We start from the raw sequence: 21,694 nt of genomic DNA on the forward strand, positions 1-21,694 counted from the left end.
ATGCAACAAAATGTAGTGGTAGTGCTCATTTGTCATTCAAATTAATAAATATCAATGACAAGGAAATACTGAGATTTTATCAAAAGAGCTTTGATTTCTTCTTTATTATAACATGTACTTACTAAAGACTTGGACCATAGTCCAAAGAGCTCAGCCACACAGCTAAACAACTCCTCAGCATCCATTGAGGGATGTTTGAGCCAATGGGATCGATGAAGGTCTACATATTTAATCAGCAGTGGGAAAAATGCATAGATGTCTCTCACTAGTATACCATATGACTGAAAATTGTCAACATTTGTATCAACTTTATGGTACATAAACAAAGTGATTATGGAAAAATTTACTTTATCCTTAATATAAATGAACCTTATGGCACAATCTTTGTCTGCTAAATAGTTTTGAAATATAGAAGTATCTATATAAGTTTATACTGACCTGCTGAACCTCTGCTTCCAGGTCTGCGGTTTCACTGGAGCCATGTTTACTGGCCAGCAGCAGTTTCTCCTTCCTCTCTACAATCTGACCATTCTTCTGTAGAATAATGGCGATGGGCAGGAAGTGGTCCTTAATCATGTCTGGGGTGGAGTTGGCAATAATTGGCTGTGTTCGAGCTATAGAAAAACCAAATAATCATGACAATTGATAGCTATAAAGATTTTCTTTTATACATATGCATACATTGTAGATAAAAGTATGAAATGGATGTGAGGTCTCTACGTACTTGCAATTCTGTTCATCCAGGGAGCGTCTATAGCTCCAATGTTATTGCGGATGAGTTTTAAAACGTTTCCAAGAACCTGATTCATCAGCTCCTCTGTGACAGCTGTGACCTTGTTCACTCTGAATATTAAATAAATACTGATAAAATGGCCATAAATCAAATTATTTTCTATACAAAAGTTCATTAAGTTTAAAAAGGAACAAAGAAGCAGTGTGTTGAATAGTTTTACCCATCAGCTTCACTGTGAGACAGCCAAAATGGTAGGTAACTGAAATATAAAATGAACATATATTAGATCAGGTCTTATGTAGCTATATCTCCATCACTAATGTAGTAAGTATAATATCCTGTTAACCAATGTAAATTTGCAAGAAATATCTGAGAAATGCAGAGGAAACTCAAAGGTTGGGATAACCAGTAACTCAATATATCCTATTTTAGAAAACAGAAAAGATAGACATATCGAAATGTACACGTTGTTTTTCTTTTATAGGAGATTTGTGAATCAAAAAATGTCACTTATAAAAATAGTTGGTTTATACAGTTAATCAGATGAAGATACACAGATTCCCTTACCTGCACAACATTGGCAGGGTGACCTCGATCACATGGGGAGCCTCCTGGTACTTCCCTCCAGATTCTGCCAGCTCCGCTATTTCTTCTATGATTTTCTGAAGTCCAGGCAGGGTCTGTGCCAGCAGCTCCATTACCTCTGGAAAAGTTGGATACAAAATTAATTGACATCTTTTCAAAAACATAACAGTCAATTTTTGGAAATCTCAAACTCAATTGGACTGATGAAGAACTTCAAAATGTCAGAGTATTTGAGACATCAATGGTAAAATTCTTTGAGAATACATGTAATTGGTAGGGACTTCCAAATCACATCCACATATACATATCCACAGTATTCAAAATACCAGTGTTCAAGATAATTAATTATATATGCTATTAAAGGAATTTAATTACATTGACTGGGTATACTAAATGACAAAATCCACATTACTGCATACATGTATAAGTGAAAAATACTTTTTACAAAAAGCCGTTTATTACTATTACTCCCGATCACTTATAGTTAAGAACTCTTAATTAAACTGTTTTGAAATACCTTGAGCTTCTAATGAATGTTCTGCAAGTTTTTCCTCCTCGATTCCAAACATAATAGAGTTGCGATTATACTTGTTACGTTCAGGCTCCAAAAAGGCAACAGGAAAACATCCGGCAAAGGAGCTCAGGCACTCTCCAAGGGCTGGCCGGTGTCTGTGTGGTAGTAATCAGATAAATAAATAAATATTTTGTTTGCAAGCATCACACAAAATTGTGAGTGATGCAATGGCCTTTCAAAGATTATCTTATCTAAATATCAAACAAGAACTATGACAACATCACCTATGTGTTATACTTACCTCTAGAAAGTCTTAAACAATGCATTTTTTCTCTTAAATTATTTTAAATTAAGTGTTGTTCTGTGTGTAATTGTGTCAAGTTTGTTTGGATTTGTATCAATTTATCATACATGTTACTGGCGAGTGATTCTCTACCAGTCTGCAGTTTATATCTATCTTCTCAACAATGATGAATCTTTACTTTTCTATAACCATTTTTAAGTTTATACATGAAATAATTTCCGACTTTGAACAAAATTTTGATAGAATAATGGAACAATTCATGTATTTATTAAAGTACCAGGGTTATTAAAATACATGATGGGAAAAAAGTGCCAGCATGCAGTTGGAAGGTACATGTATCACATTACAAGGTACAGATAAGATTTAAGACAAAAGCATCTGACAAACACAAATATTTACTATATAACTTCTGAAAGGTATGAATTGTTGATTTATATACATTTTAATGAAACATAACAGTGAATTCAGACAACTGTGAGTGGACAGAAAAGAGGCAGTTTTACAACAATGTTGTGTATCCTTAGGCTTTTTTTGAATACTGACGTTTGAAGTAAACTTGTTCCTTCTAATAAAGTGTCTAGTCTACTATTCTACATCCACTGTCAGTCATCCAATAACACTATAGTCACAATAAATATTGTATGCCCACAAAAGCTACATAACACAAGTACTAACATTAATTCAACACCACAATAACATTGGCAATGGCTAAATAAAAATGTTTAGTTCTTCTTCATAACAATGAAATGTTACTTCAAAATTTCAAGCCAAAAAATCAATCTAAATGAGGGGAAAAATCAATTTTGAAAACAGTTGGCTAGATTAATGAAAAAAAAATTCTATAGTTCAGTTTTCAATTTCTTATGACTTTACTAAAGAGTGAAAATCACACAAAACAATGAGATACAGGATGAACAGTTTAGTGTTATTAAAAATACAATATATTAGTAAAATTCTATTAAAGACACAAAATACATGAAAAATTGAAGCAATTAAAGCATGGTGCTTGATATTAGTAAATAAATGTATATCTATGATAAATACTGGAATAGGGTCTAATATACTGGTTTATACAAAATCTCTGATGAATGCTTGCCAAATGTTAATTTTCCATTATATAAAAGGTAATCAGTTTTTAAAAAAAATTTAGAATTCTACTAAAAGTAAATATATACAATTTACTTATTGAAGAATCATACCAATGACATATATATCCATTTTCCCCAAGCATTGTATGGATGCATGCATGCATGTCCATCTTAATCCCCCCTCCCCCCAATATTTCTTTAAAATTATGTTTACTGCAAAGAAGTTTGTTTGATGGTTTGCAAAATTATATTTACTATTTTTTTTCCTTACTAATTAAGCATTTTTCCTTCTCTGACCTTTTCCACAAAGTTCATTTGATAATGTTCAGTCATATTTGTTGAAAAGCATATTTCTATTCTAAAAGAGACAAGATCAAAGCAGCTAGGAAAAATTTATACATTAGAAAACTGACCAGTCAGCAACATCCCCCCCCTCTCTACCCCAGCTTCTAACCAGATTATATCCAGAGTCAAAATATGTCAAGATTTCTCATATAAACAACATATCAAACATACATTTAATAGGATAATCATTTTAAAAGTTAATAATTAGGAAATCATTGTGGGTGGACAGAATGATGAATGGATGGACAGCAGTTACTTTAGGAGCCCCTAAAGTCTTGCTGGGCCCTAGTTAATGCTAACTGTATATCGATAATATGTCATTGTGATACCGTATATCCGTTTTTTTTCACGATGATCTATTTTTCTCATTTTTTGCGATCATTTTTAATTCGCAAAAAAATATAAAACACGTAGAAATTATGTCAGCTATAATGTGACATAAAAACATTACCATTTTTTAAAAAAAATCTTCAATCGTAAAAAATAACTTACGCAAAATATAAGCTGTACTAATCTACCCCTTTTCCGCAAAATTTCCAACACGCAAAAAAATAGATATACGGTACATGCATTGTGATTATTTTTATACTGGCCATCATGCCTGTATGATTTTTTCCCAAAGGTAACCATGCTGTCAGTAAATAATATATGATTATATTAATACATGTAGAAAATACAAAATGAAAAAAATCTGAAAATTAACAAGCCATTACGTGTACACAATTGAAATGTATTAAAAGTGCAGGGTGTTTATGCAAAAGGTGGGCTTGTGAAAGCAAACTCAAATTCTTCTCAGTATGAAACGCAGATGAATATTTGTTGCTTTTATTATAAATTTGGCACTTTCTCAAGTGGTTTTAATAAAAAATGTTCATAATTAAAGACATGACATCTTAATAACATATAAACTGCAAACTGATAGCAATAATAGGGTTGGTAGATGATAGGAACTCTTCCGATTGCCAATGTTATTTTGGAGTTAATAAAAAAATGAAAATTTCTTCAGTATTCAGGACAATTATGATGTGGAACATCTTCCAAATCAAACTATCATTCTAATATTGTTAGAAAATTATACAGCAGTGTTGCAAAAATGTCAAAAATCAACAAACTATTGGATCAGTGAATCATTCTTTGTAAAAAGAAAAGGAACAAAAAATATAAGCTCAAAAAACAAATCACAATATATATATGGGTCATTGGATTATTAAAATTTTTTCTCTAAAACTTTTTGATCCAAATATTTAAAGAATATCCAAAATTTTTTATTCTTTTTTTTCAATTCAATCTTCAAAAAAAAATTCTCATTGTGATTAAATAAAAATATGCCCTCTGGGGTATTTCGGGGGAAAATGGTTTCAACAGCAAAAATACACAAGGCTACAACAACTGACTAATTGGTGAGATACCACACCATGCCAGGTCACTATACCTTGACAACTCCGACAAAATAGTGTCCCTACAGCAGAGAACCAGTCAATGGCACCAGTCAAACATCAAGGAGCATGGCTAATTTGTTTTTATCATTTTTTAAAAAATCTTACATTAATCACCCTTTCCATTTTTTCCCCAAATTGCATTCTCCACTTTAAAATTCTTATCAAATTAATGCAAATTGAAATATTTTACTGCTTTCAAAAACTATCAGGTATTTTATTTCATGTATTTAAAAATATAAAAAAGAAATCAATTCAAAGTTGCTGCCTTTCAGATGTAACACTGTTTAGACCCCTTTCTCAAGCCTAATTCTTTGAGTATACACTATAGCTATACAGTACCTGTTTATGATGGCGTTGTTGCTAGTTCCCAGGCAGTAGAGAGAATTCAGAATACGGTAACATGCCAGCTGGGCATCACCAACTGTAATCACAACTCAAGTAAATCAGTACTCAAAACAAGGAAGCAATGTCATTCAACTACTGTTCTCTTCAAAATCCAGAAAGAAGCATTTTTTCTTTCTAACATATACACACATTTTCACAAATATATTTGAATGAAATTCTATTCAACTGACTGAATTATTCAATAAATTATCTCCCTTTTTTAAAATGATACTGATCTTTCAGATAATATTTATGAATTTCCAGTTATTCAATCAAAAAAAACCCATATCTTTTCTTATCTCCAATTATGATTCAAAGAAGTGAATTCATAGTGAATCATGCATCAGTCAAAATCTTTTATTAACATGGAATATACTGTATAAGCAGAATTTTTAGCGAGGATTTAAATTTGGCATTATTTATTACAGCTGTCAACAGTTAAAATTAATGATATCTTTAAGTATTCTTGCCTGTTAAAAGAAAATATTAAAAAAACTATCTTGAGACCCATAATCAAAGTTATTTAGAGGTGGGCATATAGTCTTAGCATTATATTTTTTTTCATTGTTACCTTGTTTTCAATCATTTTGTAACATTAAATTTCACAGTTTTGATAAAGAATTTTAAAATAAGACAATGAACATTAACTTGTACTGTATCACGATACATACATGGCGATACGATATGCGTATATCTTGCGATAATAAAAATTCATTGCGAGGGTGCCAAGATTAAAATTTGTAATAGTTTCTTTAGTGAGATTTTCAAAATCGTTAAAATAACATCTCGCTTAAAATAAAATACCAAGTTTTAAGGACAAATCGCCAAATTTGCATCTCGCTAAAATTTCCACTTATACGGTATTAGTAAATCTGCATACCAATGAGATCAGGTCCAAAGTTGTGGGTCCCTAGGTGATCAAACATGGAAGTCAGGACCGGCAGCAGCACCATGTGGACGTAGTCCAGACTGGTGGCCCCCCGAGTGATGGTGCCCTTCACGTGACTAAAACGACCCTTGTTTAAATTGTCCACGACCTGGGCCAAGTCATCTGCTGCATTGTTGAAGAATGGCAGAAGGGAGGCTCTTACCATTTCTGGGCTGTTTTTTACGACCGACCTGAATAAGAAAATAATTTATTTCAGTTACTGTTTTTACAGTTTCAGCAATCAGACAGAGATTTATAGATGGAATGACGATTGTACATACCTAGCATCCACAGCTTTGACAAGTACTTGCAGGCATCGTACAGAGATGTTGACATCATGACCAAAGGCTGTTATCTTTGTTCTCAGTGTGGCTGCCAGCTTGCAGAATAAGCTAAAATAGAAACAAAAAATCCATCATAGGTTCCTATTTTATTTACTTTGTCCTTTTGTCCTACAATATTATTGTTTGCTGAAGTACCTTGCTGTCATTTCTTTCTCCTTCACAGAGGCCATAGAGGAACTTGTGGAAGATCCAGCCTTTCCCACAAAATAGTCCTTGTGTGCATGATAATACTTCTTGACAAATGGAAGGACAACCTACAATTCAGAACAACCAGTATTGAGTTTATATAATATTCATTAATTACATGTAGAAATGACCTATTTTACTCATACTGGAAATCCAATAATTCATGAACAACTACAACTACTGCATAAAATACAACTTCACACTATAGTTATTATTCATGGTAAATACCCCCCAACCACCACATTTTACAACATATATCAAACTTTTTCACTTCACCTTGGCAAAGAATTTGACATCCTCGGAGGCAGTAGAGTAGCTTCCCCTGCGACTGAATCGACTGCTGGGCCTGGTCTCCATGAGATTGGTTGAGGCATTGTCAAAGTACCCCAGTAACTTCTCCAGCAGACTGTAGGCAAACCTCTTCTCCGTGGCAGACACGCCCACTCCATCTGCATTCTTGTCCTTGGCGGGTCTAGAACCAGATTTACGTCTCTGTTCGCTTAAGTCCGACTCACTGCTACTGGTGTCATGTTTGGTGGATTGGAAAAGCAAAGGTTGTAAAGGGAGAAAATCCCGCAAATGAAAAGAAAACCAATGGAAAAAATAATAAGTAAGCATAAAATACAGAGAGAGAAACAAAAATAAACCTGCGGAGTGGAACGTGTGTTATATTGTACAATATACAATAGTTATACATAGTTACAAAAATCTCTCACAACAAAACCTCATTATACTTTCCCTAATATATATTAGAACTTAATCTTATCAAAACATATACTCATACAGCAGTTAGCAGCCAAGTGAACTAAGACATTTCATCTCAAGCTATGTACATACATGCAAAACATTCACTGTTTGGAGGTATCACTCCACTTATTTTACTTTAATAAATCGTGTAAATGAATCTTGATAAAATATCCAAAATACTGTAAATCAACTTTTGACATTCAACTCTCTCTAATTGCATCATATACTACAATTTACAACTCTGAGTTCATCTTTGTCTGACACATTCTTCTCCATAACTTTTTAACATTCTTGAGTCAATTATGATTGAAAGGCAGATTTACTGAAACGTGGTAAAATATGACAGAAATATAGGTAAGAAAATAGAATTCCAACTCCTGATCTCTGTGGTGCTTTACTTTGTACATATTTGTTTTTAGAATACAACTTGATCGGCTAAGATATTACACAATTTCTTAAATAATTACATATGGGTGCTTCAAATATGTGGCTAATGGTTTTTCATGGAAAAGCTGCATTCACAATACCCACGGGTTCAAAAACTATGTGAAATGATGTAACTATTGATAAATTATTTTTAACCATGCTAATATATCCAATTTTAAACACATGTATATAATTACCTATAGACCTAAAATTGTCTCTAAGCAATCCAAGCTGGAAGCCAATGGCCTCTTAGCAAGATTCTTTTGAATCAGTTTTATTAGTATTACATATCACTACACAATAACATACATGTACATGTACCTGTGTTATTTTAGTTTTTGACTTCTACAAGAAGCATACACTACTGGTACAACATAAGATTGTTAACACACAGCAGGCATTGACAAACATACCACTCTACCAACTAAAATCTACCATATACCACCATAAATGGTATTAACTAAACAAAATAATAACTGAATCATGAGCACCAGTCCAGTCATTCTTCAGTCACACCATGGTACTTACTACTGTGTACCAGGCATGTTAATCAAAAAGGAGCATGTTAACTGGAAAATCAGTAATGCATGTATCTGTACATTAATTCTGATTCAATGTAGTATTTTATGCACCAGGTTCTCTGCAATGTCAGTATAATTTCTATGCCATAGCAATAAGCTGCAAAATCATCAAAGATTTCTTTCTTTTAAACCTATGCAAAACTTTTTTCATACAGACTATTTTGTCATGCATCTTTGATTTTATCTGGCAAGATCTTAACTCATTTTTCAAGCCTAAAATTCTAACAGGCAGTTAGTTCAGTATAGCTCAATACAAGTCTAAGAGCCAATAAACAATCCTATAGCCTTGCCATATTAAATCAATCAGTTACATGTAATGCCTCTTCCATTCTATTTACTGTAATGATTGAGCTGGAGTGAAAGCTGTACAGACCTGCTGACTCTGTAGCCCTGGAACTGGAGGAATTTGAGGAGCTCCTGGGCGTGATCTCGTACTTTCCTCTTCTCTTTGTCTGTCAGGGTATCATAAGGCACCAGCTGAGGGTGGATACCACCTCCTGATCAAACATCAAAAGTAGGGATGTCAACGAATATTCATTCGATGAGCTGATATTCGAATATGAATTCATGATTCAAATATTCATTTTTAAGTGTACAAGCATTTAAATGAGAGAAAAACCTGTCAAGTTTTATTAGAAATTGAATCAAGTTTTTCTAAAATTAAAAGACACTCCTCTTGGATTACCTTAAAGGTGTGAAGAGTGTATCTATTAGGGTAATTTATTTAGTTGTTCACTTAATTAGTGGTATAATAGTGTCCAGTACTTACAATCGGCTTGTATTTTTGTAAGGACACAGTTTTACAGTAAACACAGGATCAATCCCTTGTTTATGTAAATATCATTAAAAACCATCATCAGGAAATTAATTAGCAAAAGGTAAATGCTTTTATTTCTCAGATAATTCTTTTCCTTGGTATGAATTAGAAGTTATCAGTGTAGACTTTAGGAAGACGATCAATGAATCTGGAACATACTAAAGAAATCTTTTGAATTTTCAAAAAAAAAAATCATTACATTTTGGAAGTATACTCTACATACATGTATATTTGATAATATAAAAAATATAATTGTGGTGCATTTACCGAACTCTATATGCGTTTTTGTTTTTAAAAAATGGCATTAAACCTATACTGCTTGACAGGAGAGTGAAGATATATACCGGTATTCTATATAATGCAAAATGTATTTATTTTATTGAATATTCGAATATATTCGAATACTCGTATCGAATATTCGAATATCAATTATTGACAATTTTGACATCCCTAAACAAAAGATACAAGTAATAGAGCACAGAACTTATTAAATGTACAACTGAAGTATGTAAATACATACAAAATAGAAAATGGTTTCAAAGTTATGTTACAAAGGTTGAATCCTTTAAATCAGACAATATCCATGGTTCTGACTGTAAGTATCAACCTATGTCCAACAAATTACATTACTTAGGCCAATATCAGTCTCTTATAAAGATTCCAGCAAATGCCCATCTACTTTTTTTGGTTAACACTACATAAGTATTATATTTATGAAGATCAAGATCAGTCACTTTGTAAGAAGAGTCTACTTATGAAGGGCAAAGCTACCGGTAGTCTACTTTGACATCTAAGACAAATGAATGACAAGGCCAGTTACCAATCTCCTCTAGCTCCTGTTTCTTTTTCTTGGCCCAGAGGTCATGAGAGTTTTCTGCAAGTCTTTCTGCAAGTGCCTGAAATGAAAGAAATGTCAAATCAACAAATCAATATCAGTGCTATTTATTACTGATCTGCTTCGGTACCAAACCTCATTTCAACAATCTTTACCAACCTGAATCTCTCTGGTCAAAGTCATGTTTCTGAGATCAAATGGTTTGGGACTATATCCATGATGAGCCTAGAAGAAAGGACATTTCAAGTAAAGGATATTTCAAAGTCTCTACTTTTGTGATAACTTTTTAACACCTACTCCTTTACTATTCAAACACTACAGCTGTACAGTACACTTTTTAAACAGTCTTCAGTAGTACTTTTAGCAGCCAGATTCAAACAGTACCTTACTTCTTACTTTAAAAATATTTTGCAGCAGAAGAAAAAAATAAAGTATTTGACTGCTATTTGATGTGCAAATTGTTTTGTTGTGAACAAAGGAACTATCACTAGAGAGAATGTCCCTCATTACCCCGTCTTTAGACATGCGTCGCCTCATGCTCTCTCTGTTGGCCTGTAATCTAGCCTGGTCTTGTTCTAGGACCCACCCCCACGATAACATCACCTTCAGATTCTCCTTGATGGGGTCCATGTATTTGGCTTTACTCTTTTAAAAAGTCAAAACATAAAAATGTCTTAAAAAATTAATCTTTATATTATTGTACTATACATGCATGTATTCATTAAATAAACTTTCCAAATAAAGCCTTAGAATTCAGGAAAATTGCTAAATCTAGATGCATTTGTGCACCAATACTTGTATTTGATATAAGCTGATCATTCTCATTGGAAACATATACATGTATCTTCAGTTATATAACTTACATCCTCATCTAGAAGGTGGTATGGTTTAAGCATTGGGTGATGTTTCCTTTCTTCATCATAGTTTGTGCCAAACACCCATCCCTGATCAATCTGTAAACAAGCAACATAATTCTGACAAAGTACTGTCAAGAGAATGTAGCAAAAGCATATTTCAGGTCAATTTCACATAGACTTCTGTGAAAACATTAAGCAGTCTCCTTGAATGCAGTTATTTTAAATGCCTGCCATGGTATAAATTTACCTTTTTGATGGCCCAGCAGTCATGGAAATGTTCTGCAAATCTGTTGATGGTCACATCATAGTTCTGATTCAAATGGACTCTGGAATTTCATGTTAATACAGATTGGTTAAAATATGCTCCTTTTGCATGATAATTTTCTCACATAATAACTTCTAATCTATTTTTTTTTTTTTTTTGCTAAAGCTGGCTTTTTTACCTGGTTGTGTCAACTGGTTGTGGATTGTATGAACCATCAGAATCCTCACTAGAATCACTCAACCAACAGTCATCCTGATTGGACAATGAGTAGTCAGGTGACAAGGCACAACCAATTGCTGACAAGCAGGGCAGGGCTTTTGAGAAGAGTTCAGGGTCATATGACCTCTGAGCCAAGGCATCAAATATTCCTGTGAATAACATCATTGTCAGTCGTTTTTCCTCCTCTGTAGCACTTCCATAGGATCCCCAACCAACCACACTGTAGTAGCGTCCACATCTTTCATAATAGGAGGTCAGAACCTAAATTAAAGAAACAGCACTTTAAGCAAGTTATAAGCTGAGAAAGAAATGTGAGTTGAATGACAGACACATATACACAAGGAATGAATCTCTAGTATCAAAAGCTCAGTTTGAGTTGACCTACCCTCAGTGGTATAACTGTATTTTCATTCAGAACAGGCACATCATGGGTCAGTTTTCTCAGCAGCTTTGTCATCATTGGTGGCCTTAGCTGGCTGTAAAAAAAAAAAAAAAGATATGTGTTTGTTAAAATGCACTTCTTCCAATTTTTTTTCAAATTTCATTTCTTCTATAATTCCAAAGACTGACTATACATACTTTGTGAATGAAATGAGGAAGTTGGATACAGCATCCATCTGTCCCTTGGTAAGCGAGTGACACTTTGATAGTCTGTACACAGTGTTCAGAGTGGAGTCCAGCAGGGCAGAGGCATGGTCAGCATCACTAAAGTAGTGGCTGTAGTTTGTCAGGAATGGCAGCACATTGCTCCCGATGTAACGATTCAAGGCCAGGGCCATGTCATTTTCTGAGGCATTCACTTGCTGCAAAAGATATTTTTTTTGTTAAAGATTTCGGTTAAAATTTGCATCATCTTCTGTACGAGCAAATTTAATCCTTTTGATTGTTTGTGAAAGTAATTTTTCAACTTATTTACTAAAAATAAAACAAATACATGTAAATTTCTCCAAAAATGTATCAAAACAATCATAAGAGCATATCAGTGATATGCATCTTTAAGACTGTAATATCTTTCATTGTTATTTATTCATACATTGTCTAAGGTGGTTGCTGCCCTCAGATCTGGCAATATGGCATCCTCCAGAATTCTGAAGAACGTGGCCTGATCCTCTATCCCATACACTCTCTCTAGGAACATCATTATAGAGGCCTTGTGAGTTGGAATCAGTCCCGGGGGAAGACTAACTGTGGGAGGGGCTGTGCTATCAGCTGTATCAGAAAGAATACCCATATCAATACTGATACAAAAATTAAAACCAATATTATTACAAAATGTGAAATATTTTAGTTGCACTTTGCACAATTAATGCAAAACTATCATAAACATTCTGCATTGCAAAACTTATTTACACAGAGTTATATGTTCAATAAACAAGAAAAAGAAAATAACTTTATTAATGATATTGTAAAATTAAGTCAAGAAATTACTTTTTTTAGCATAAAGATAATATATCATTAATATTATTGTTTTCTTCATCACTCATCTTAATCACTTGAGAAATTTAGCCCCCGTCTTACCATCATCTCCTGAGGCTTGATACTATTGTTCTCTTTATCTTAATCATTTGAGAAATTCAGCCTTACCATCATCTCCTGTAGGTTGGGGTTGGTTGACAGGCAATATGAACCTAAGTCCCAGCACCCCTTCCAGGTCCTCCATGGACACCAAGCTACGTAGGATGGACCGGGCCCTGATGGAGTCGCTCCGCCCTGATTTAATGGCCTCAGCCTCTGGGGCACAGCGTCCCAGTAAGTCCACTAGACTGGAGTAGAAGGTCAGAATGGCCCCTCCCATGTCCACATAGTCCTCATCATCCTCAGGGGGCAGGCAGGAAAAGTCATACTTGCTGTTAAAAGATATCAACATTTATTAATTAACTCCTTATTTCATATTTATTACCCAGTCTGGTTTCAGACCTAAGCATTCATGCGAAACAGCACTTCATAGTATAATCAAAAAATGGTTACAAAACATTGATACTGGTAAACTCACTGGTGTTTTATTTGTTGATCTTAGCAAAGCATTTGATACGGTGAATCATAAAGTTCTTCTCCACAAATTACTTTCTTTTGGAATATGCAAAGACTCGTTTAATTGGTTCAAATCGTACTTGTCGAATAGAAAACAGTGTGTTAGATGGAATGGTACTCAGTCAGAAAAATTAGACATAACTATAGGTGTTCCTCAAGGATCAATACTTGGGCCATTGTTTTTCATCCTTTATGTCAATGACTACCCAGACTGCTTGAAACACTCAGCAGCTCACATGTATGCTGATGATACAACTCAGGATGTTTCAGATAAGAGTATCAATGTTATTGAAAATAAATTACATAGCGATCTTATCAATACGCTAGAATGGATGGAGAAAAACAAGTTAACAATCAATCTTAAAAAAACACAGTGCATGTTAATTGGTACGGAACAAAGGTTAAGAAACTGTAGGAATTTATGTATTAAAGTGGGTAGTATTGTGATTGAAAATGTATCTTGTGCGAAACTACTTGGTGTTTACATCGATAGATGTCTTACATGGTCTGAACACGTTGAAAATTTAACAAAAAAACTAGCTTCCAAAATAGGTGTTTTGTCTAGATTAAGATCATTCATGTCCTCTGAGTTATTGTTAAAAATTTTTAATACAATTGTTTTTCCCCATTTTAATTATTGTTGTACTGTTTGGGGCAATATGAAAAACAAAGAAGAACTTATCAAACTATGTAAACTCCAAAAGCGAGCTGCTAGAGTGATTTTAAATACTACATTTTATACATCTACATCGGAAATGTTTCAACAACTGAGATGGATGCCAACTGATGATTATTTTACGTATAGAACTGTCATCCTTGTTTTTAAAGTTTTAAATGGATTAACTCCAGATTATTTAGATGTTTTTAAATTTGTTCATGAAATAAACAACAGATCTACAAGATTGAGTCTAAGCAATTCATTGTATATTCCGAGGGCAAAAACAGAATATTATAGAAGATCTTTTACAATTTACGGTTCCCAGCTATGGAATAAATTGCCAGAATTTTTAAAGAATTGTCCATCATTGCAAAGTTTTAAATCAGCATATATAAGAAATTATTTTCAGTCTACAAACTAAAATGTTAATCACATAGATCATACTTCTGATGTTTATAGACGCAGCTTTGACAAACCATCTGTAAAAGTTTTTGATTTTCATATTCTTTTCGCTCTATATTTATATGTTTCTGTACATAATCTTCTGTCTGTATAAATGTTTTCAGGACCACAATGTGAACTAGTTGTAAAGTTAAACTAATTGTGCCATCCTGTATAAATAAAGGATATTATTATTATTATTATTATTATTATATACAGTAAAACACACTTATAACGAACATGCTTATAATGAATTTATGCTTAAAGTGAAGTAATTTCCATTTCCCATGGCTTAAAAAAATGATGTTGTCATAACTGATACAGCGAATAAACTTATAGTGAAGCAAACATATTGTCCTTGGCACTTCTTTATAAGCATATTTTACTGTATATAAAATGAATTATATAGTGATACTTCTAGAACTTATGTAACGGTATTTGGAATGCACCTCTAAACCCAATTTTCAAACAATTTACCTTTGGAAAAGATATCTTCCTCCAGAATCGTCCTCATCATTGAGAGCAGACAGGTAACTTCCAGCTAGGCCGTCCTTTGAGGCCGCGATCTGTTCTGACATTCGGATGCCGTCTTTGATGGCCTTTAGCAGTCCCCCACCCTCTCCCCGGAGAGCGGGCCCCAGACACTCAGGACGCCGGATCAGAAGACGAACTACCAGGTTAGCATTCTCTTCTACACTCTCTCCTGAAATAGGAAAATAATAAATGCCTCTCTTTTATCACTGAAAATTTAAACAAAATCTCACTGTCTAAGATAATGGTCCACTAAATCTTGAAAAAATGAATCCTATTCTTTAAGTTTAGTTTTAACCTAGGTCTTATTGTACTGAGTGTACAAGTAAAAATCCTTGAATGACCCTCAAAAATGGTTTTAAAAATGTGTTCAATACTAAGTGCCCTAAAATTCAACACAAAAAACACAAACAAGCCTTACCATTAACCCAGACGCAGAACCTGAGGAAGTCTAGGAACCTCTCCCCCTCCACGGGATCCCAGCCAATGTCTGGGTACCCCTTCTCTGTCAGCTCAGCATTGGACTGCAGACCACACCTGGACAGGTACATAGCGATCTTCTCCAGGTGACTCTCTCGGAGGGCCAGGGCCAGCTCATTGTTGTCCATCAGGGAGGAGTAGCCCACATCTAGGGGACAGGATCCTCGCAGTGAGGGGCGGGCTGAAATACAACATTGTAAGTTTGAATTATGCATCATCAAAGATTGGATTTTTTTTTTATCGAATTAGTTAATTTTTTTTAACATTTAAAATTATTCTGATTTATAAAGTTAGTCACATACCGAGTAACATGCTGCTGTTTTCTAGCAGATAACTAAGGTGTTCAAACATGGCTCTCTGGTTTTGTCGACTGGTTCTACAGAAATAGCACAGGAAGCGGCAACACATCACCACCATTTCTGCTGCGGCATCCTACATTAAAATCATACCTTGTGTAACTCAAACAGGACTCTTCCTACACTGAGGACAAACCAAACTAAATTTTCCTCTCCATAAACAACTATATAACTTGATTTAAGGAAGGGGGCAAGTTGATCCAAAATATTCAGTGCACAAATACATTGTTAAGTGAAATGAAAAGTGCACTGACAAATTTAAATTTTTCAGTATTCATATAAAATCTAGTTAGAAAATGACAACTAGAACAGTCAAAAAAAATATTCTTTGGAGTGTAAAACTACAATTTGCCAGTTTCTCATGAGCAGCTTTAATTTGTATGTACATGTAATTAGAATTGCTATAAGATCCGTTAAACAATTTGGGAACATCTTCTAATTATTATGTCCGTTATAAATTGACTGGAAAGGCAGAGGCACAGGTGTTCTGAATTTTCATACAGCATTTGAGTGCATACCAGGACATTGAACACATCTGACAACAATAGACTACTACAGATATACTCTACCCAGTGGATAAATTACTTACCAAGTACCGACTCCTAACGTCCTGAATAGACTGTGCAGTGTGTGCAAAATCAAAAGACTTTCATGCAGTGAGTTACACTTTTAATAGCCGCACAGAATTCAGTGAATAGTGAATATAGAAAGTCAGAGAGCAAATTTAACAATAATTTCTCTTTATAATTTAAACATTGCACCATGGAAGTAATTTGGACAAAGAAAGATTTAGCCTTGTTTAAGCATACATTTTGTTTTAGAGAAATATAAGCTGTATATACACAGAAATGTAATGTATAAATATTAAAAGATTCTGGAGCTGAGTTGGAGTGTTGGTAGTACCTTGGTATGTTCCACCAGGCTGTCGAAGGTCCCAGAGGGGATGAAGGAGCCCCGCCTGCCCTGCTGGGAGGAGATGAGTTCCGCCATGGCGCTGTTGGCAGACTGCTGCTGTTGCTGTGCTTTGTTCAGTGTGTTGACCATCAGCTGCATCACCGTCTCATGGACACACAGGGCTCGCATCAAGTCAGGGTGCTGGAAAAACACCTTGTTGTCCATCAGTTCTCTGCAATAAGGGGTACGTGATTTGACCATTTCACGTAAAATCAACAGATGTATTTTTCATTCACCTTTTCATCAGATTGTTGAAGCAAAGATCTTATAATATCAGAAATCCAAATAAATCAAGATAACATTTTAAGGTTCCTTTAATGAGAACTCACTTGAGGCTGTTTTTCATGAGATCTTCTTCACTGGGTCCAGCCTGTACCAATAGCAGAGAGCGTATGTTTCCTAACGCTCTCAACAACTGTTTAATGTCATCTTTACTGCCAATACTTATCACATAAGCCTTTTCTAATGCCATCAATTGCTGTAATTGAAAGTAACAACAAACTGTCACTTATTTTTACAAACATGTGCTTTCTTCCACAGTCTTATAATTTTATGTGTCCACACTTTTTTATACTATCATGCACCAAATGAAAAATTAAATTCCTTGTCAAACATGTCAGATTGAATAAGATAATAAAAAATATTTCACAGTGCTCTGATTTACCTCTCCAATGCCATTGTACTGCCGGTGAAGCAAGCAGAACATCTCCCTCACTAGGTCCTGACTTTGGATTGTATGCTCTTCAGCCCACTTAATCACAGTGTGTTGTATCAAATTTTGAAGAGTTGCTAAAAATGATTCAATCTCTTAAATAACATGTGGGAGAAAAGACTTCTCATATGGCAATAATTAAAATTATTTCTAAGAAACAAGCAATTTGACTGCTTCTTAATTTTCATAAAAACTAATCAAAGGCCTGAAGGGCCACAATGGCGCCGCGCTTTAGATATGGCAGTGATACCGTGAAATAATTATATAGCTTAGTTGTACATGTATATCTAGATAAAATACCCCGATTTCAGCATTTATGAAATAAAAGCATTCAATTCATATGGTCCAACTGAACAGCTTGAGAACATGCAGGTTTTAATGTGTAGTCACTAGTCAGTACCCCGGTAAAAGAGTATTAGGACCATACTTGCCAACACCCAAGATGTAAAAAAAATTTGGTCATTTGTGTACATGTATTGATAATTCTTCTATTTAAAAAAAGGCTTTACTGAATTATTTACTTAATTACAATGATGAAAAATTATTGATTAAATTGACATGTTAAATAAGAACATTGGTTTCATTGTCCAGCATTGACCTGAATTATGGTAAGTCTGTATTTTAAAAAAAAAAGCCTTTTCTGTTTGTGCTAACAGGGACCTATATCATATATATACTAATATATATATTGTTTATATATAGGTCCCTGGTGCTAAATTTGAAAGTAATTCCAATTTCAGAGGATTTGAAATTACTTTTCCTCTCTCATAATTAGGCCTAATTAATTTAATTAACCAGTGTAATGTGTACTAAATGTATAGTAAGACCTACACTGTTTTCGAACACTATTTTATGTGATGAAAGTTGTTTTCCAAGATTCCTTGACATGTACAAAAATATTGTTTCTCTTTCTCTTTGATCAATTTGTTCCTGCTGGTCTTGATAACAATCTTGTTCTACACTGTATCGGAAGCCATTTTAAATTTTAATTGATTTGTCAAAACAATTCCAGTTAATTGTTTACACCTCCACCGATAATTTACTGGCCGACTGAACCACATAGCCAACGGGTTTGTTTACGTAGATCAAGCTTGGGTTGTAACTGGAAGTTAAAAATACAACCTAATTTACGAACCAAATTGGGAATTCGGGGATTCGGGTGATAAGCATGACTCGCCGTGTCATAAAAAATAATCAGGTTAAGGGTCGAAAAGTAACCCGACGAAAGTGAGTGAGTTGTCAACTATGTATAGGACTGTTGAAATTGTATGATTTTCAAGCAATTTATGGAATAAACACAAAAAGTGGCATGCATATTCCTACGTCAGATACATGAAGGTCTTGGTTCGAGTACTATATTATTTGGCGCATGAAGAAAGCGGTGAACAGTCAGAGATTTCATCATAGCTATATGTGCGCCGAGCTAAAGCTCGACGCCATAAAAATGATAACAGTTCACACATCTGTAAACAAATGAACCCCCCTACCAGGAGCAGAGTCTCCCCGACCCTCCATGATGGCTGGGGCCTCTTCCTTGGCCTTCCACACCAGCTGTAGGAGTTTCTCCCCCGTGGAGGGTGGGGGTTTCTCCTCGGTCTTTTCCTTCTCCCCCTCCTCCCCCTCCACCTCTGGGGCTGTGGGCATGGAACAGTGGTGTATCAAACTCTCATGGAACTGCCACAGTCTTCTATGCATCTCTTCTTGGAAAGGGGAATACTGAACTGGTTCTTCCAATTCTTCTGGATTTTTAAATGCCAATAAATTTCTCATCTGAAATTAAATACAGTCAAATTTTGTTATCTTGAAATCAATGGGATTTAAGATATCAAAGTAAAATACTTGAAGAATAAGTGGTTTTGACTTTCAAATCACTTCTAACATCCAATATATTTAAAATATCATTGTATCAGATAAACTATTTATCAATTCATTCTATCATGACTGCAGTTCATTCCCTCTAAAATTGATTGAAAGTTAATACCTGTTCAGCTGGTGGACAGCGGAATTCCCTGGTCATTTTAGCTGTAACAGCGGAAGGCAGATCAGACTGCTTGATCTCAATGTACCTCCTCTTCTGGTCCTAAAATAAATAATTATATACATGCTTGTAATATGTAAAACTGAAACTTTCACCTTTTTTTATTTTGCCCCTTTCATCCTTGTTGGTGAATAAAGAGGTGAATTTAAATAGAAAGAGTTAATATCTCTCTTTTACCAAAGACTATCTGGGTGAATTTTTAAAATGAGGCAGAGTCTTTTGCATATGTGATTGGATGAAAATTAGTGGACAGAAAAGAATCTTGGGCTGTTTAAGTGCAAAAATTTTCTTTTGTGATTTCTTAAGTTAATAGGTTTCTTCATCAAAAGCTTAAAGTAAATGTTTGAGACCAAATAAGACAGTGTACTTACATTCTGACAAGACTCCACATAATTATCAGAGAATGCCACTACAGACTCCACACGGTGCCGAAGTTGAAGGTCACACAAGTGTTGCAAAAGTGGCACATCTAAAAACATTATATTAATTAAAATAAATTTTAACATATATAACTTAAAGTTCAGAAAAAGGAATGGACACGGTATAAAACAAGTAACTTACCTCCAATTTGACTGCCTCATCCAGCTTCATGTTTAAAATTCCTTCCTTCTTGTCCCCTACAATATTATTGGAAGATATCACACTTATATTTCCATCAATGTTACAATTAGTTTTACTTTTTTTTTGGGGGGGGGGGGGTTTACCTGGAATGTAGTGGTCATCAAAAGATTCAGGGTCAATCAAGCGTAACACATAGATTAAATCATCATCAGTCAGCTCTCCCATCACCAGCAGGTTATCCATCATTTTCAGCAATGGTCTACAAATATAAATTTAAATTGATAAAATTGTCTTGGTCTTGTATGATTATACGAAATAATTTTACTAAACTGTAGACTTTCAAAATTCAACAATTTTAGTTATTCTGAAGTGCATGGAAATTACATTCAATATTGTAAGATTCAAAGGTACAGGCAAATGATTGACAAAATTTTGATTATCTTTGCTTTTGGATATGATAACTTACACAAAAAGATCTGCATTGCTTCCCCCCACGGGGTCCCTGATGTGGGCGGCTCCCTTTATAGTGGCTTCTCGTAAGGCACACAGGACGTGTTCCTTCAGCTTCTCAATGGGGAAAAAGGGAGAGGTGGACTCTTGTCCTGCTTCTTTGACTCTGAAATGATATAACAAATTCTTTTACTTTATTCATTTTTAACAAATGATGTTTGCCATAACATTCCATTGAAAAATTTTCATTTGTGATTTTTGCATGCATTTTCCATTGGACTGGGAAGTATATGCTGACCTGGTTTCTATCTGTTTCTCTGTGATGTAGAGAGTGGGACGGATGGACACGCTGGCGTCCATGTTTGGTATGGAGTGCTTTATTTTGAACTGGCTGTCCTGGTTACTGGGACGGCGATATAGACTCAGCTCCTTGGTGGTGGGGGTCAGAGGAATGATGTACTCATTCTGGGTCATTTGTCTGAATCAAGAAATATTTACATATAACTCAAGATATATTCATTTTAGAATTCTCTATGTTATTTTAAAAGAAAATATAACTACTTATATGTTTTTTTTTACCTTGCAGTTGCATGTGACTCCAGGTGCATGGCAATCAGCAGGTCATGATATCCCATTCTCAGTGGTCCACAAAGAGCTATCGTGAGAAAGACAGATATATTGGCAACTAATTTTGTTATAAGGAAAACAGATATATTTATTGGCAACCAATTTTATCATGAGTATATTCCTATTGCCTAAAGTCCTTGGATTGGCCCCTCAATAATAGCCTTTTTTGGATAGGAAATCACAAGTATACATGCATTTGATGTCCATACAAGGCTGCATTTATATTTGTGGAGAACATTTATTCCTGGATCTTTTCAT

General features: G+C 34.5%; 1 protein-coding gene across 1 annotated transcript in view; it reads right to left on the reverse strand.

Annotated features, from left to right (window-relative positions):
- Positions 1-21,694, reverse strand: part of LOC134250656 (ryanodine receptor-like) — a 72,919-nt gene that overhangs the window by 28,333 nt on the left and 22,892 nt on the right. The window contains 38 exon segments of the mRNA XM_062733006.1: positions 123-281; positions 439-614; positions 725-843; positions 954-992; positions 1,301-1,436; positions 1,836-1,987; positions 5,002-5,028; positions 5,348-5,429; positions 6,273-6,511; positions 6,602-6,712; positions 6,800-6,918; positions 7,127-7,370; positions 8,978-9,101; positions 10,242-10,317; positions 10,416-10,481; positions 10,767-10,901; positions 11,120-11,209; positions 11,361-11,439; positions 11,557-11,858; positions 11,983-12,073; positions 12,177-12,400; positions 12,631-12,806; positions 13,182-13,444; positions 15,205-15,430; positions 15,680-15,919; positions 16,041-16,170; positions 16,998-17,220; positions 17,378-17,526; positions 17,713-17,837; positions 19,248-19,530; positions 19,742-19,840; positions 20,170-20,255; positions 20,258-20,267; positions 20,360-20,415; positions 20,503-20,618; positions 20,826-20,975; positions 21,108-21,287; positions 21,389-21,464. Of these exon segments, the coding sequence (XP_062588990.1) occupies positions 123-281; positions 439-614; positions 725-843; positions 954-992; positions 1,301-1,436; positions 1,836-1,987; positions 5,002-5,028; positions 5,348-5,429; positions 6,273-6,511; positions 6,602-6,712; positions 6,800-6,918; positions 7,127-7,370; positions 8,978-9,101; positions 10,242-10,317; positions 10,416-10,481; positions 10,767-10,901; positions 11,120-11,209; positions 11,361-11,439; positions 11,557-11,858; positions 11,983-12,073; positions 12,177-12,400; positions 12,631-12,806; positions 13,182-13,444; positions 15,205-15,430; positions 15,680-15,919; positions 16,041-16,170; positions 16,998-17,220; positions 17,378-17,526; positions 17,713-17,837; positions 19,248-19,530; positions 19,742-19,840; positions 20,170-20,255; positions 20,258-20,267; positions 20,360-20,415; positions 20,503-20,618; positions 20,826-20,975; positions 21,108-21,287; positions 21,389-21,464 (5,378 nt within the window).

Source organism: Saccostrea cucullata, unplaced genomic scaffold (genome assembly GCF_032062105.1).
Source record: "Saccostrea cucullata isolate Sc308-1 unplaced genomic scaffold, CSIRO_AGI_Scuc_v1 ctg10, whole genome shotgun sequence".
NCBI classification, from domain to species: Eukaryota; Metazoa; Mollusca; class Bivalvia; order Ostreida; family Ostreidae; genus Saccostrea; species Saccostrea cuccullata.